This window comes from Oncorhynchus kisutch, linkage group LG7, assembly GCF_002021735.2.
Source record: "Oncorhynchus kisutch isolate 150728-3 linkage group LG7, Okis_V2, whole genome shotgun sequence".
Taxonomy (NCBI): Eukaryota; Metazoa; Chordata; class Actinopteri; order Salmoniformes; family Salmonidae; genus Oncorhynchus; species Oncorhynchus kisutch.
The window spans coordinates 29,411,444-29,427,993 of NC_034180.2; the positions used below are offsets into that span (position 1 = coordinate 29,411,444).

Sequence of the window (16,550 nt, forward strand, 5' to 3'; positions counted from 1 at the left end):
AATATATCCACGTAATTTTCCTTTCTCATGGCGCCATCTATTTTGTTAACGTGCACCTGTCCCTTCTGCAGCAAAGCACCCCCACAACATGATGCTGTGTTGGGTCATTGTCCTCTTGAAAATTAAATGATAGTCCCACAAAGTGCAAACCAGATGGGATGCCGGATCACTGCAGAACGCTGTGGTAGCCATGCTGGTTAAGTCTGCCTTGAATTCTAAATAAATCACTGACAGTGTCACCAACAAACAGTGGGATAGGACTATCTTCTGTATACCCCCCTACCTTGTCACAATACAACTGATTGGCTCAAACGCATTAAGAAGTAAAGAAATTCCACAAATGAACTTAACAAGGCACACGTGTTAATTGAAATGCATTCCAGGTGACTACCTCATGAAGCTGGTTAAGAGAATACCAAGAGTGTGCAAAGCTGTCATCAAGGCAAAGGGTGGCTACTTTGAAGAATCTCAAATATAAAAAATATTTTGATTTGTTTAACACTTTTTTGGTTACTACATGATTCTATATTTGTTATTTTATAGTTTTGATGTCTTCACTATTACTATGCAATGTAGAAAATAATACAAAATTAAGAAAAACCTTTGAATGAGTAGATGGTGTCCAAATCTTTGACTTATATATAAATTTTTAAGAACCACCAGTCAGGAGGATACAGACAGCTCAAGAGGTATGCTTAGATTCCGAATGTAGAAAAATATAAATATTTTTTCACATAGAATTAAGCAAAATGATTATGTCTCTAGATTGCAGGAAAAATATGTTTCAGGTAATTGAATAATGCAACATTCTCTAATTTATGACCCCCCTCCCGGACCCCCCCCCCCCCCCCCAGCCAATCTCACATACTTTGTGCCCCCTTTGGAGTGCATGACTCCCCTGAACATCAAGTTACATTTTATAGGACTTTTAAATCCATTATAATAATGTTTCATGCTACATACTGTACCTCTGTTAACGGTCTCTGTATGAATCAATACTCTGTGTGGTTTTAGAAAGGTGGTGAATCTTTGGGTGTGGCATCTATTTAAAGATGAGCCTCAAGTGGGTTAGAAAGAAAGTGAGCTCTATGAAACAGTGACGGTATATAACATGAAAAATGGATGAGTTCTACCTTCTGAGACTAAAATTAGAGAGAAACCTAATACGCAGAGTGTCCTTCAAGTAACACTTGATTTAAAAGCAACAAGCTGGATGTGAAAAAAATGTGGCATTCAACAGAACACCCGGACAAGATTGGTGGGAAAATGTAGTGCCAGTCGACACACCAGTGAAAATCTGATGATCTCTGTTGCTGGAACCTAAGCTACCATTGAAATAAAAACACCATCTTTTCAACCATACATTACACGCAGCCTGATTTATTTGTATCATTATTGTAACTGCTCTCTGGAGAGAATATAAATAGCAAAACTGTCATGCAAGCACCCTGTATGGTCTACTGCATCATATAATTACTTGCATCAGGCTTGCATCAGGTGAGTAGGACATGCTCCATGTCGACCTGTGCTGGTAGACTAGACTTAAGCATCCATGAGCACTTGTGAATATTTTTGCAGTGCTTATGTATGTGTAATGCTTTGCTTTTGAGCACAAAATTCCCTTTTAAGTCCATTTGCTCATAACCCTTGATCACCCATCCCCTAAGGAAAACAACAACAGACAAATATTTGGTTTGTGTCTTTGAATCCAAAAATTAGGGGCACTGTAAGCCATATGCAACAGACCTTGTAACCCACAGTGCTGTATGAGAGAGAGAAAGAGAGAAAGAGAGAGAGTGAGACTGCTGAGTTGATAACTCTACAACAGTGCTTGAGAGCATGCAGGTCTAGTGGTGCAGAAAGGAGCTGTTTAATTGGCCAAGTTCAGAATGCACAAACACTAATTAGCACAGAAGCGTACAGATCAACTGCGAAATCTCAACAGCCTCATGATAACCTGGATGACATTTGCACTCTGCAGGACATTAAATTGCTGTTTGCAATTTCCGAAGCAATCATATTTTGGTATAATGGCGCCGGAGGGTATGGCTGCCATTTTACAGGATCCTAAGCAACTGTGCTATTTTGTTTGTTTCTTCGCATTGTTTGTAACTCATTTTGTACATAATGTTGCTGCTACCGTCTCTTATGACCGAAAAAAGCTTCTGGACATCAGAACAGCGATTACTCACCTCGAACTGGACGAAGATGTTTAATGAGCCCGACGCAAAGGATATACTGCTTTGTCAAGACAAGGCCCAAATCCCCGTCACAGCGTGAAGAAAAGACCTAGGAAAAGGGGGAGGAGGGCGGGGTGCCTTGTAAGAATTTGCAGACGAATTGGTAAACCACCACTTCCCTACGTATTATTGGCCAATGTGCAATCATTGGAAAACAAACTGGACGATCTACCCCCAAGCCTGGTATGGCAACTCCTAAACATCTGACCGTAAGGCGCTACACAAGGTAGTGTGTACGGCCCAGTACATCACTGGGAACAAGTTTCCTGACATCCAGGACCTACAGTATATACTAGGCGGTGTCAGAGGAAGGCTCAAATAATTGTCAAAGACTCCAGTCACGCAAGTCTGTTCTCTCTCCTACTGCACGGTACCGGAGCGCCAAGTCTAGGACCAAAAGTCTCCTTAACAGCTTCTACCCCCAAGCCATAAAACTGCTGAACAACTAATCAAATGGCCACCCTGACTATTTTACATTGACCCCGGTCCCCCATAGGTTTTTCCACTGCTGCTACTCGCTGTTTATTATCTATGCATAGTCACTTTACAAATGACCTTGACTAACTTGTACCCCCGCACATTGACTCGGTACCGGTACCCCCTGTATATAGCCTCATCATTGTTATGTAATTTTGTTGTGTCACTTAAAAAATAAATCACTTTAGTTTATTTAGTAAGTATTTTCATAACTCTATTTCTTGAACTGCATTGTTGGTTAAGGGCTTGTAATAAGCATTTCACGGTAAGGTCTACACCTGTTGTATTCGGCGCATGTGACAAATACAATTTGATTTGATTTGATGTCTGGGAATGTGGTCTCATACACAAGCACAAATACCTATATATACTGTACAATCTGGGTTTTTTATGCTTGCATTGTCTCTGCAGAATATATATTGCATGGATAGTAGTTCCACTATATTGGTGACCATTCTTATAAACAGTTATTAAATGACCTAAAACCGTTGTTAAATTACAGTTGAACAGTTAAATCACCGTTGTTAAATTAATCTAAATGCTCAGTAATTGGTTAGTAAATGTGTGCAGTTCATCTCTATTATACAGTAAGTGAACACAACATATTATTATGTCTAGCCCAATGACGTCTCACTCCAAGTCAGCAAGGCAAATGTGTGTTATCATGCAGAACATGTAATGGGTTCTGCTCAAGTCGCTGCGCTAAATGCATACATGTGAACTCTCTCATGTGCAATCATCTCATTCTGAGACTTCACTATGCATAAATATTGTGTGCTCTGTAGTATGTGACCACAATAATTGTGGGACAAATGTAAGAAAATAAATAGCAAAAGCAAGGGGTTAACCAAATATAAAAGCTGTTCATAACTACAGTCCAGACCAAAACTATACACACTAAATATACAAAAGTATGTGGACACCCCTTCAAATTGGTGGATTTGGCTATTTCAGCCACACCCGTTGCTGACAGGTGTATAGAATCGAGCACACAGTCATGCAATCTCCATAGACAAACATTGGCAGTAGAATGGCCTTACTGAAGAGCTAAGTGACTTTCAACGTAGAATTACTAGTGTGCAAAAGAGCAGAAAAACAAAACAAATATGGGGATGAGGTAGGTAGTTGGTTGGATGGGCTATTTACAGATGAGCTGTGTACAGCTGCAGTAATCGATAAGCTGCTCTGACAGATGATGCTTAAAGTTAGTGAGGGAGATATAAGTCTCCAACTTCAGGGATTTTTGCAATTCGTTCCAGTCATTGGCAGCAGAGAACTGGAAGGAAAGGTGGCTAAAGGAGGTGTTGGCTTTGGGGTTGACCAGTGAAATATACCTGCTGGAGCGCATGCTACGGGTGGGTGTTGCTATGGTGACCAGTGAGCTGAGATAAGGTGGAGCTTTACCAAGCACATACTTATAGATGACATGGAGCCAGTGGGTTTGGCAACAAATATGCAGTGAGGACCAGCCAACGAGAGCATACAGGTCGCAGTGGTGGTAGTATATGGGGCTTTGGTGACAAAACGGATGGCACTGTGATAGACTGCATCCAATTTGCTGAGTAGAGTGTTGGAGGCTATTTTGTAAATCACATCGCCGAAGTCAAGGGTCGGTAGGATAGTCAGTTTTACAAGGGTATGTTTGGCAGCATGAGTGAAGGATGCTTTGTTGCGAAATAGGAAGCCGATTCTAGATTTAACTTTGGATTGGAGATGCTTAATGTGAGTCTGGAAGGAGTTTACCTTCTAACCAGACATGTAGTTATTTGTAGTTGTCCACATATTCTACGTCAGAACCGTGCAGAGTAGTGATGCGAGTCGGGCGGGTGGGTGCGGGCAGCGTTCGGTTGAAGAGCATGCATTTCATTTGATTAGCATTTAAGAACAGTTGGAGGCCACAGAAGGAGTGTTATATGGCATTGAAGCTCGTTTTGGAGGTTTGTTAACAGTGTCCAAAGAAGTCATAGAAGTTCGTCAAATTTATTATATTCTAAAGCTGCCCTGGTCACTGTAAGTGCTGTTATTGTGAAGTGGAAACATCCAGGGTCAACAATAGCTCATCCGTGAAGTAGTAGGCCGCACATGCTCACAGAACTAGACCGCCGAGTGCTGAAGCACGTAGCATCGTAAAAATCATCTGTCCTCGGTTGCAACACTCACTAACGCTTTCCAAACTGCCTCTGGAAGCAACATCAGCACAAGAACTGTTCGTCGGGAGCTTTATGAAATGGGTTTCTATGGCTGAGCAGCTAAACACAAGCCTAAGATCACCATGCAAAATGCCAAGTGTCGGCTGGAGTGGTGTAAAGCTCTCCGCCATTGGACTCTGGAGCAGTGTAAATGCGTTTTCTGGAGTGATGAATCACGCTTCACCATCTGGCAGGCCAACAGACATTTCTGGGTTTGGTGGATGCCAGGAGAACGCTACCTGCCCCAATGCATAGTGGAAACCGTTCAGTTTGGTAGAGGAGGAATAATGGCCTGGGGCTGTTTTTCATAGTTTGGGAAATCTTAAAGCTACAGCATACAATGACATTCTAGACGATTCTGTGTTTCCAACTTTGTGGCAACAGAGTTGCAGCGGTCAAAAACAGCAGTCAAAAACAGAAATGGTTTGTCGAGATTGGTGTGGAAGAACTTGACTGGACTGCGCAGAGCCCTGACTTCAACCCCATCAAACATCTTTTAGACGAATTGGATCGCCGACTGCCAGGCAGGCCTAATCGCCCAACATTTGTGCCTGGCCAAACTAATGCTCTTGTGGCTGAATGGAAACAAGTCCCCGCAGCAATGTTCCAGCATCTAGTGGAAAGCCTTCCAGGAAGAGTGGAGGCTATTATAGCAGCAAAGAGGGGAACAACTACATATTAATGCCCATGATTTTGGAATGAGATGTTTGATGAGCTGGAGTCCACATACTTTTGGCCCTGAAATGTACTTTGGACTTCACTTTTTGTGAATACAACAAAGAAGTGCTTCTGTCTGTAGAGAATGCAATTCTCCCAATGCTTGTGTATACATTTATTTAGATCAATGACAGGGTGGGTAGAATAACATCATAGATGAAACATGCACCACACTTCTGTCTGTAATACTAGTATCAAAGACACACTTAGCAATATGACATCATCATTTAACGGGATGAGCAACGAAAACAAACTTAAAATCTGCCAAGACGGTCACTATTGGCTCTTCCCGATTTGCGCCCTCTCTGGAGGCAAGCCCACAATGTGAAGCGCCAACAGTGTCAGTCTTTAAATGTTATTATTGTGGTTCTCTGTAAGCAGGAAATCGCCCTATTGTGCATGATAATACCACATTGCTGCATATATCATGCAAGGCAGAACATGGGTCTAATAAATACCCTCCAGCAAGTCCGAGGCACGCAAGTTACATCTATACTGGTACAAGGCGAGACCCAGATGCAGACACGGAAGGCAGATGGTTTGAGTCTTTGATATTTATTATAATCCAAGAGGGTAGGCAAGGGAATGGTCGTGGACAGGTGAAAGGTCAAAACCAGTTCAGAGTCCAGGAGGTACAGAGCGGCAGGCAGGTTCGAGGTCAAGCCAGCCAAAATGGTCAGGCAGTCCAGAAACAGGGGTCAAAACCAGGAGGACTAGCAAAAAGAGAATAGAAAAAGCAGAAGCACAAGAAAAACATGCTGGTTGTCTTGAACACACAAGACGAACTGGCACAGAGATGAGACGGGAACACAGGGATAAATACACCGGGGAAAATAAGTGGAGACAATCACAAGGACAGGTGAAACAGATCAGGGCGTGACAATTCCAAAATAATGGCTTGTAAATCAATAATTAAACATGGCTGGTGAACATTCATTCTAATTCAATAATTGGGATCTCCTTGTGCTCTCATGCATTGTACACTTGTGTCAGAAAAAGAGAAAACACAACCACTAATTGGCTGGTCATGTAACTGATCTGGAATTGAGTGGATATGGATTGATAACCACAGAAAATGGAGAGGCGGTTCTGAGAGTAAATCAAATCAAGTCAAAATGTATTGGTCACATACACCATTTAGCAGATGTTATAGCTGGTGCGAAACGCTTGTGTTACTAGCTCCTAACAGCGTAGTAAACTGTCAAACAAGTACACAATAATAACTAATAAAAATCGAGAAACAAGAAATCAAGAATGTCAGATCAAATCCAGTTAGCAAACCAAATAACAGTATATACACCAAAATACACTGCTCAAAAAAATAAAGGGAACACTAAAATAACACATCCTAGATCTGAATGAATGAAATATTCTCATTAAATACTTTTTTCTTTACATAGTTGAATGTGCTGACAACAAAATCACACAAAAATGATCAATGGAAATCAAATTGATCAACCCATGGAGGTCTGGATTTGGAGTCACACTCAAAATTAAAGTGGAAAACCACGCTACAGGCTGATCCAACTTTGATGTAATGTCCTTAAAACAAGTCAAAATGAGGCTCAGTAGTGTGTGTGGCCTCCACGTACCTGTATGACCTCCCTACAACGCCTGGGCATGCTCCTGATGAGGTGGCGGATGGTTTCCTGAGAGATCTCCTCCCAGACCTGGACTAAAGCATCCGCCAACTCCTGGACAGTCTGTGGTGTAATGTGGCGTTGGTGGATGGAGTGAGACATGATGTCCCAGATGTGCTCAATTGGATTCAGGTCTGGGGAACGGGCGGGCCAGTCCATAGCATCATTCCTCTTGCAGGAACTGCTGACACACTCCAGCCACATGAGGTCTAGCATTGTCTTGCATTAGGAGGAACCCAGGGCCAACCGCACCAGCATATGGTCTCACAAGGGGTCTGAGGATCTCATCTCGGTACCTAATGGCAGTCAGGCTACCTCTGGCGTGCACATGGAGGGCTGTGCGGCCCCCCAAAGAAATGCGTCTCCAGACTCTGTCACGTCTGTCACGTGCTCAGTGTGAACCTGCTTTCATCTGTGAAGAGCACAGGGCGCCAGAGGCGAATTTGCCAATCTTGGTGTTCTCTGGCAAATGCCAAACGTCCTGCACAGTGTTGGGCTGTAAGCACAACCCCCACCTGTGGACGTCGGGCCCTCATACCACCCTCATGGGGTCTGTTTCTGACCGTTTGAGCAGACACATGCACATTTGTGGCCTGCTGGAGGTCATTTTGCAGGGCTCTGGCAGTGCTCCTCCTGCTCCTCCTTGCACAAAGGCGTAGGTAGCGGTCCTGCTGCTGGGTTGTTGCCCTCCTACGGCCTCCTCCACATCTCCTGATGTACTGGCCTGTCTTTGGTAGAGCCTCCATGCTCTGGACACTACGCTGACAGACACAGCAAACCTTCTTGCCACAGCTTGCATTGATGTGCCATCCTGGATGAGCTGCACTACCTGAGCCACTTCTGTGGGTTGTAGACTCCGTCTCATGCTACCACTAGAGTGAAAGCACCGCCAGCATTCAAAAGTGACCAAAACATCAGGCAAGAAGCATAGGGACTGAGAAGTGGTCTGTGGTCACCACCTGCAGAACCACTCCTTATTGGGGGATGTCTTGCTAATTGCCTATAATTTCCACCTGTTGTCTATTCCATTTGTACAACAGCATGTGAAATGTATTGTCAATCAGTGTTGCTTCCTAAGTGGACAGTTTGATTTCACAGAAGTGTGATTGACTTGGAGTTACATTGTGTTGTTTAAGTGTTCCCTTTATGTTTTTGAGCAGTGTATATAGTACGAATGATACTACAGCAGTATATATACAGTTGAAGTCGGAAGTTTACATACACCTTAGCCAAAAACATTTAAACTCTGTTTTTCACAATTCCTGACATTTAATCCTAGTAAAAATGCCCTGTCTTAGGTCAGTTAAGATCACCACTTTATTTTAAGAATTTTAAGAACCATTTTTGGAAAAATTACTGTATATATACAGTTGAAGTCGGAAGTTTACATACACTTAAGATGGAGTCATTAAAACTAGTTTTTCAACCATTCCACAAATGTCTTGTTAACAAACTATAGTTTTGGCAAGTCGGTTAGGACATCTACTTTGTGCATGACACAAGTCATTTTTCCAACGATTGTCTACAGACAGATTATTTCACTTATAATTCACTGTATCACAATTCCAGTGGGTCAGAAGTTTACATACTAAGTTGACTGTGCCTTTAAACAGCTTGGAAAAATCCAGAAAATGATGTCATGGCTTTAGAAGCTTCTGATAGGCCAATTGACATGTTTTGAGTCAATTGAAGGTGTACCTGTGGATGTATTTCAAGGTCTACCTTCAATGCCACGAGTGTGCAAAGCTGTCGTTATAAGGTACAGTGTGGCTCCTTTGAAGAATCTCAAATATAAAATATATTTTGATTTGCGTAACACTTTTTGGTTACTACATGATTCCATATGTGTTTCATAGTTTTGATGTCTTCACTATTATTCTACAATCTAAAAAAAAAGAAAAACCCTTGAATGAGTAGGTGGTCCAAACTTTGGAATGGTACTGTATATATTACAGTGAGCTATGTCAAGAATCCAGTATATAAACACGCAGTGTGTATAAGCAGTGTAACAAAAAGGTAATGTCTTGTAGTACATATATTAGAATGAACTACAGTATGTGAAGAACACAGTATATTAATACACAGTATTCATATATCTCTTTATACATATTCAGTATGTCTTATATTGAGTTTGTATGAACACTGAAAAATTTAACAATTGAAAGTAAAGCAAGTGAATATGCAAGATTAAACTAAGTGAACATGAGTTGTCTCTATGAACAATAACACAGTCAGTGAATGTGCACTCATATAGTATAATTTAAAAAGTTTAAAAGTCTCCTTTCATTTTAACTTGTGTTGCGTGTATAAACGACAAACTCAGCAGGCAAATTAGGCTTTTACCCAATCTAGCACAGGCTTTTTTCGTAATTTCATAATTTCTTATATTTCCTGTTTATTTTGTCCCTCTCTCTCTTCCTCTCTCCCACCGTGACTCATGCGTCTATCCTAGGCTTTCATTCGCCTGTCAGATTTTCTACAGTTTAACTGCATATCAAATCCAACTGCGTCTCTTATCCTAAAAAGCTCTATACTTTGTAGGTCTGTACTTCTGAATGACCCCTCACCCTTCTCTTCTTATCCAGACTTCTCAGGGTTGTTCTCCATTGTCCAACAATTCTAGTGGTCCAAAGTGGCAACAAACATTCTGGCATAGTTTCAAGGGAGTAAGGATGTGCCAGACCAGACCAAGCACACTGGCATCCTGTCAGAAAGACTGACTAATTGACATACTGTACAGACCAATAGATACACCAGCAGAGAGACAGATAGACAGGTAACTTGAGAGACTGATAGAGACAGATACAGACACAGACTTAGTCTCACTGACAGATTGTCGGAAAGACTGATTGGCACACAAACAGACACACACTCACATACAGAAACAGACAGACAGACAGACAGGTACCCGATAGGTAAAGGCAGAGGGATAAGAAGACCCAGACCCAGACAGGCTTGAAGAAAGGCAGATAGATACCCAGAGATACTTAACAGACCAGCAGACGGGTAGGCAATCAGACAGCTCGACAAATAACCAAGCAGGCTGACAGTTGAGACACTGTAACCTCGACGCTTGCGTGTTAATGAAGCAGAGATTTTAAATATATTCAATGCATGTTTTGTGCAGACCTTGAGAATATTAAAAACGAGTCCTCTTTTTTTTCATTAATTTGATTGGCAGACCACATAGAGCGGATGGGAGGGAGGGTTTGTGGTTGCTATGGCAACGGCCTGCTCTTTGTAAAAGGCTACATTCCTGGTATCTGATGTGTCTGTGTCACAATCGATAAAACACAGCCCGTGGGGATTGGAGAATATAGAGAATGGGGCTTCTTCCAGGGCAATGACGGCGAGAGAGAGAAAAGGTGTGAGGAAGATGTGTGAGAAGGGAGGACCAGAGGACAAGAGAACAGTAGAGTAGCAGAAGCAAAGAGAGAAAGAGAGACAGAGAGACAGATAGATACTGAAAAGAGTGAGATATATAATAAGGGAGAGCGAAAGGGTGGGAAAGAGAGAAAGATGGTAGTGAAGACACCAGAGTGCAGCTCTTCAGAGTCGGGGAGAGGGATGAGCGCTGTGTGTGTTTTTGCGTGTGTGCATGACGTGCGTATGTGCGTACTCACTCCATCTTTTCAGTGAATGTGTCACTCACCTCAGCGGAAATGTGCACGTATGTCTGTCTTTGTGCTTACCATCTGCTCACCTCGACATGGTTTTGTGTTAGTTTATTAGTTTATTTTACTATGCCAACAACCTGTTGACCAGGAGGCATTTTCTTCCCTATCCTTCTATTTTCTTCCTGTGGGAACAGAGCAGCCCCTGGTTCAACTCCCGTCTCCCGCCTCCTTGCATATCCAATAGGGTCTCTGCCTCGTCTCTGAGGTCCGACCAGGGTCAGTCCTGGCCACAAGCATTGTAACAATGTGCTCCTGTGATACCATGTCCTATTCTGATGCAGCTGAACGTCATAGCACATTTTTGTGTCAATGCACTTGATGCACTTGATTTGATTTGAATTTCATTTGACAAAAATCTGCTGATAAAGGAAAAAAGTGTTGATAGTGTGGAAAGAATAGGAAAGAAAGTGTTAGAAAGGATGGAGTGAGAGCAAGAGATGGGGAACAGATGAAGAGTGACGGAAGGTGGGGGGAAAGAAAGCAGCAGGGGGAAAGCTTTGTTGGCAGTAAAGCTTTTTTTAATAAAAACAGTGCTATTTTGCATGAAAAATAATATTAGATATTCTAATGTGCTTCTCTTTGTGTGTGTTTTTGTGCTGCAGGGCTGTACCGTGATGGTGGTCTGCATGGATACCAAGCTGTGCCGTGACAGAGGGCAGCGTGGGTAAAAGTCATGCGGCGCTCTGCCCTGTACCACTGCTACCCTCTTCTGGGCGGGGCTGTACTGCTCTTGCTGGTTAGCTGCGTCCTGGGTTGCCCCGCTCGCTGCGACTGCTCCGCCCAGACCAAGTCAGTCAGCTGCCACCGCAAAAGACTGCCTACCATCCCCGAGGGCATCCCCATTGAGACTCGGCTTCTGGATCTGAGCAAGAACAAACTGCGGAGCATTACACCGGACAACTTCTCCTCCTTTCTACAGCTTGAGGATCTAGACCTCAGCGATAACCTGATAGGCGTGGTCGAACCGGGCTCCTTCAAATTTCAGCTTTCCCTGCGCTCGCTGAACTTCCACAGCAACCTCCTCCAGCTGGTCCCCGCCGGTGTGCTCTCTGGCCTGGCTAACCTCACCAGTCTGGACCTCAGCCACAACCGGTTGGTGGTGCTGCTGGACCACGGCTTCCAGGACCTTCGGAGGCTGATGTCTCTGGAGGTGGGTGACAATGAGCTGGTGTTCATCTCCCAGAGGGCCTTTACTGGCCTGCTGGGCCTACAGAGCCTCACCCTGGAGCGCTGCAACCTGACTGTTGTGCCCACTGATGCCCTGGGGCACCTACACAGCCTGGTGGAACTCCGCCTGCGCCACCTGGGCATTGGTGCCCTGAAGCCCTACTCCTTCAAAAGACTTCCCCACCTTCGCCACCTGGAGATTGACTACTGGCCCTGGCTGGAAGTCTTCCCCGCTCTGTCGCTACACGGTCTCAACCTCACCACACTCACCGTCACCAACACTAACCTGTCCTCTTTTCCCGGCACTGCTCTACGCAACCTGCCCTACCTCACGCACCTAAACTTATCCTTCTGCCGCATCCAGCACATCCAGCAAGGGGTGCTAGACAAACTTCCGCGACTGCAGGAGTTGCACCTGCGAGGGGCTCAGCTGGCTTACATTGAACCCCTGGCCTTCCTGGCACTACCAAACCTGCGCATGTTGGATGTGTCGCACAACCAGCTGGACTCTGTGGAGCAAGCTGTGTTTGCGTCCCCTGACAGCCTGCAGACGCTGCTTATGGGGGGGAACCCTCTGGTGTGCGACTGCCGGCTCCTATGGCTGCTGAGTGGCCGGAAGCCACCCTTGCTGCAGCTCCCTGATCCCCAGCCCGAGTGCAGTGCCCCTGAGCGCATCCGTGGGAAACCCTTGCGGGACCTCAAGGAGCCGCTGGTGTCACGGTATGTGACCTGCACCAAGCCACGGATCGGGCCCAACACCACCCAGCTGCTGCTGACAGAAGAGGGGCAGCCTGTCTGGCTCAACTGCATAGCAGACGGGGCTCCACGGCCATCCATGGCCTGGGTGACGCCACACAGACGCTATGTCACAGCCAAAAGCACCGGGAGGGTGACAGTCCATACCAACGGCACCCTGGAGATTAAGGCTGCGGAGCTGCACGACAATGGTGTGTACCTGTGTGTGGCCAGTAATGCGGCGGGCAATGCCAGCATGTCAGCCTCGCTGGCTGTGAAGAGCCTGGGCATCAGCGATAGATCGCTCTACACCAACAAGAGCGGACTCCTGGCGGACTCCAACGGGACCTGGGCCAACGGCACCCTCCTGTACAATATGACAAACCCCATAGACCTGAAGACCATCATCATCTCCACAGCCATGGGCTGCCTGTCTTTCCTGGGCGTGGTCATCTTCTGTTTCCTCCTCCTGTTTGCCTGGAGTCGTGGGAAGGGAAGGCACAAGAGCAACTTCGACATTGAGTACGTTCCCCGCAAATCGAATGGGACAGCAGCAGAGGCAAATGAAACAAGCGGGCCCAGACGAGTCAACATGAAAATGATTTAAATTTACAAACACATATGATAGTAACAAACAAAATACAGTGCATATCATTTTCAAAGTTTTCTTTGATACAGTGGAGTTGTGAAAATGAAAGTGATGTACCGATATAGTGGTGTTGATATGAAGGTGATCTAGTGATTCAGTGGACATGTTGATATAATAGTGATATATGATACTGTGGAATTGTTTATATAAAATGATGTTATCATACAATACACTGGATATAATACTATATAGCCCACATATCAATGAGAGTGAGGCAGTGATACAGCGCTGAGCCTGTGCTACGCTGGTGATGTGATGACTAATGATGTTGTAGACTCGGCGTGACACCAAGGTGAGAAAGGAAGTCTCTGGGAGTGACAAGGGAGAAGTTGAGATGACAGTGGAGCTGTCATTGCTCTGTCATGTCTGGAGAAAATTGTGTCTAATAACCATCTAAGCAGCAGGTGTGTTTGTTGAGTAAAATGTAGTGTTACGTATGTTTGTATGCACATGCAAATCACTACGAACAATATCCAAGAGACCTGCTTCATAAATATTTTCAAGTAGGCCATTGTTCCTCTTTGTACCACCTCAAGATATGCATAGCGGGATTTTGGCAACTCGAGCTTCAACTCAAGAAAAATGTATACACACGATATTTACAACTTCAAGTGGGATTTCAGCTAAAAGCACTAGAAGAACTCAAGGTATCTTCCTGCTGAAGAAATAGTAGCAGCTGAGAATTTTGGTTATTGCTTGGAAAAAAACTCAGAAGATAAATATCTTATGTTAAATCCCCTTTTATTACATTATAAATCAATTGCAGATTTTCCTGCCAGCAAAATCCCCTGATGTAATGTAAAATAAACAGTCAGTGACTAGACTAGACACTAGCAAAGATTTACTGGCCAATGTCCCCTTTGAACAGGACAAATCTCAGCCTGGTGAGTTATGGGTTGTATTCTATCCCCTCTCATTTTTCTTTGGCCCCAATGCTTCAAGCTGGCATGTCCCGAGGCCTCTCTTGGGTTAAAATAGGTTTCTGGGTATTTCATTGATGGCATTTGAAAGTTGTGGTGTTTTTGTGGAAATGTTTTAACTGTTGAAAAAAAATGTGTATTAAAAGAATAACATTAAGGGCAACTCTTTGTAAAAGCGGGGATTTAGGTGTCAACATGTGTGATCCAGTTGTGATACAATGTTAAAGGTTGTTTAAATGTTTTCATATGATAAATTTATGGGTATATTTTCAAACGGAAATAAATCGTAATCATACAGCTTCATGTGGTCATTAATATTTTGTCATTTCCAAGACATATCAGTACTTAAATTTTTACTTGACGTCATATGCCTAAACTGTATGATAGGGTAATAGCGAACCAAAGATGTGCAGACTCCTTAGCTAAATGTAAACTAGAAACTAACACGTGGTGTGTTGTTGCAAGGATATAGATAGGTTGTTGTAGCGATCCTATGACGCAGGCCAAGGAAAGATGACAAATGGGTATATATTGTTTTCCCACCAGATGTTTAATTCAGCGCTCTTCTAAAACCACACCGAATATACCCAACGACCCTGAATCTCTCCGTCTCCTGAAACTCAGATAAATGCAGCTCCTGCTGACGTTTTCATTCAGCACCCTTCTCTTTACAGAGATCTGTTAAAGCACTTGATGCTATCACGTTAATGGTTAAAAGTTGATCTATCTTTGGAGAATGCACACATGGAATATTCAAGAAGACAAGATCAAAGTCCAACCTATCTGATTTTTATCACTTTTGTTGCAGTTGTTTCTCCACAGAGTGCTCCAGTAGAGAATAGGGAGAAATATCACATGGATAATATGACTGTCTCCTATCCGTAGGCCATTTCTCTTAGATGAAGAGGATTTACTAATCAGTGCTTTAATGATTGGTGCTAACACAGGCGCCTAAGCATCTGTGAATCATTTGAGATGCTCTGCTTTGTGATCTGGAGAGGAAACATTATGTTATTAGCTTTATTTTATGCCTGTAATTAAACTTGGTGTCTCTACTTGGATTATAGCAAACATATTGTGCCAGCAGTAAAATAAATTTAATTGAAAATAATGCAGGGAAACGTTCCAACCGCTTCTTAAAATGTTTCTATAAAGAGTCAGACCAAATAATATCCCCTACAACACAAATGGCATCCATTCTGATAATCGCACAGCAGCCAGGCAGAATTACATCCTCATCTCTCTACTTAGAATGAGGCCCCAAGCACACCATTAGCTTGAGCATCCAGCTTAACCTCACACGGGTCTAGACCACTAACCTCACTGCTTCCCTTTGCAATTCACCATTAAAACAAGGCAAGTGTCAGTAAGACGCACACTGTGAAAGATGAGAGAAAAAAAAAGATTGAAGCGCATCGCATCATACATTGACGTTGTTATATCAGAATATGGATTCACACCCAAGGAAAGCACTGGAGGGAGAGTCCACTATGACGTCATCAAGCCTGGGTTCTTACTCCTTGAGCACATTAAATCAGGATGATTTCCCCCTCACTCACCTTGGGCTCCTAGACTTTAGGACCCCATTGAGTGTCACTATGAATACTGAGAGAGAGGAGAGATAGAGAGGGGGGGGTAGAGAGAGAGAGGTAGAGATGGTAGCACGGGAGGCTACTGAGGGGAGGACGATTCATAATAATGAATGGAATGGTATCAATGTTCCAGCCATTACTATGAGCCCGTCCTCCCCAATTAAGGTGCCACTAGCTACCTGTGGATGGTAGGGCTAGCCGTAAAGCTATGGTGTTGCAGGGGACTACAATCACCTTAGGGATGAATACGCCCTGGCTGTGTGAGAACACAATCCTGTAGGCAACTGAACAAACGGGCCGTATTTAGATAGGCATCATAGTGCAATAGCTATTAGATCAATTGGATATACACTGAGGGTACAAAACATTAAGAAAACCTTCCTAATATTGAGTTGCACTCCAACCCCCCTTTTGCCCTCATACCAGCCTCAATTTGGGCATAGACTCTACAAGGTGTCCAAAGCGTTCCACAGCGATGCTGGCCCATGTTGACTTCCCACAGTTGTGTCAAGTTGGCTGGATGTCCTTTGGGTGGTGGACCATTCTT

At 43.8% G+C, this 16,550-nt stretch overlaps 1 protein-coding gene across 1 annotated transcript in view; it reads left to right on the forward strand.

The window, feature by feature from the left end:
• The window catches only part of LOC109893912 (leucine-rich repeat and immunoglobulin-like domain-containing nogo receptor-interacting protein 2), a 33,957-nt gene extending 19,246 nt beyond the window's left edge, over positions 1-14,711 (forward strand). The window contains exon 2 of the mRNA XM_020487114.2: positions 11,543-14,711. Coding sequence (XP_020342703.1) covers positions 11,614-13,449 — 1,836 coding nt within the window. The 5' untranslated portion in view covers positions 11,543-11,613 and the 3' untranslated portion in view covers positions 13,450-14,711. The remainder of the gene's footprint in view (positions 1-11,542) is intronic.
• Positions 14,712-16,550: the final 1,839 nt, after the last annotated feature.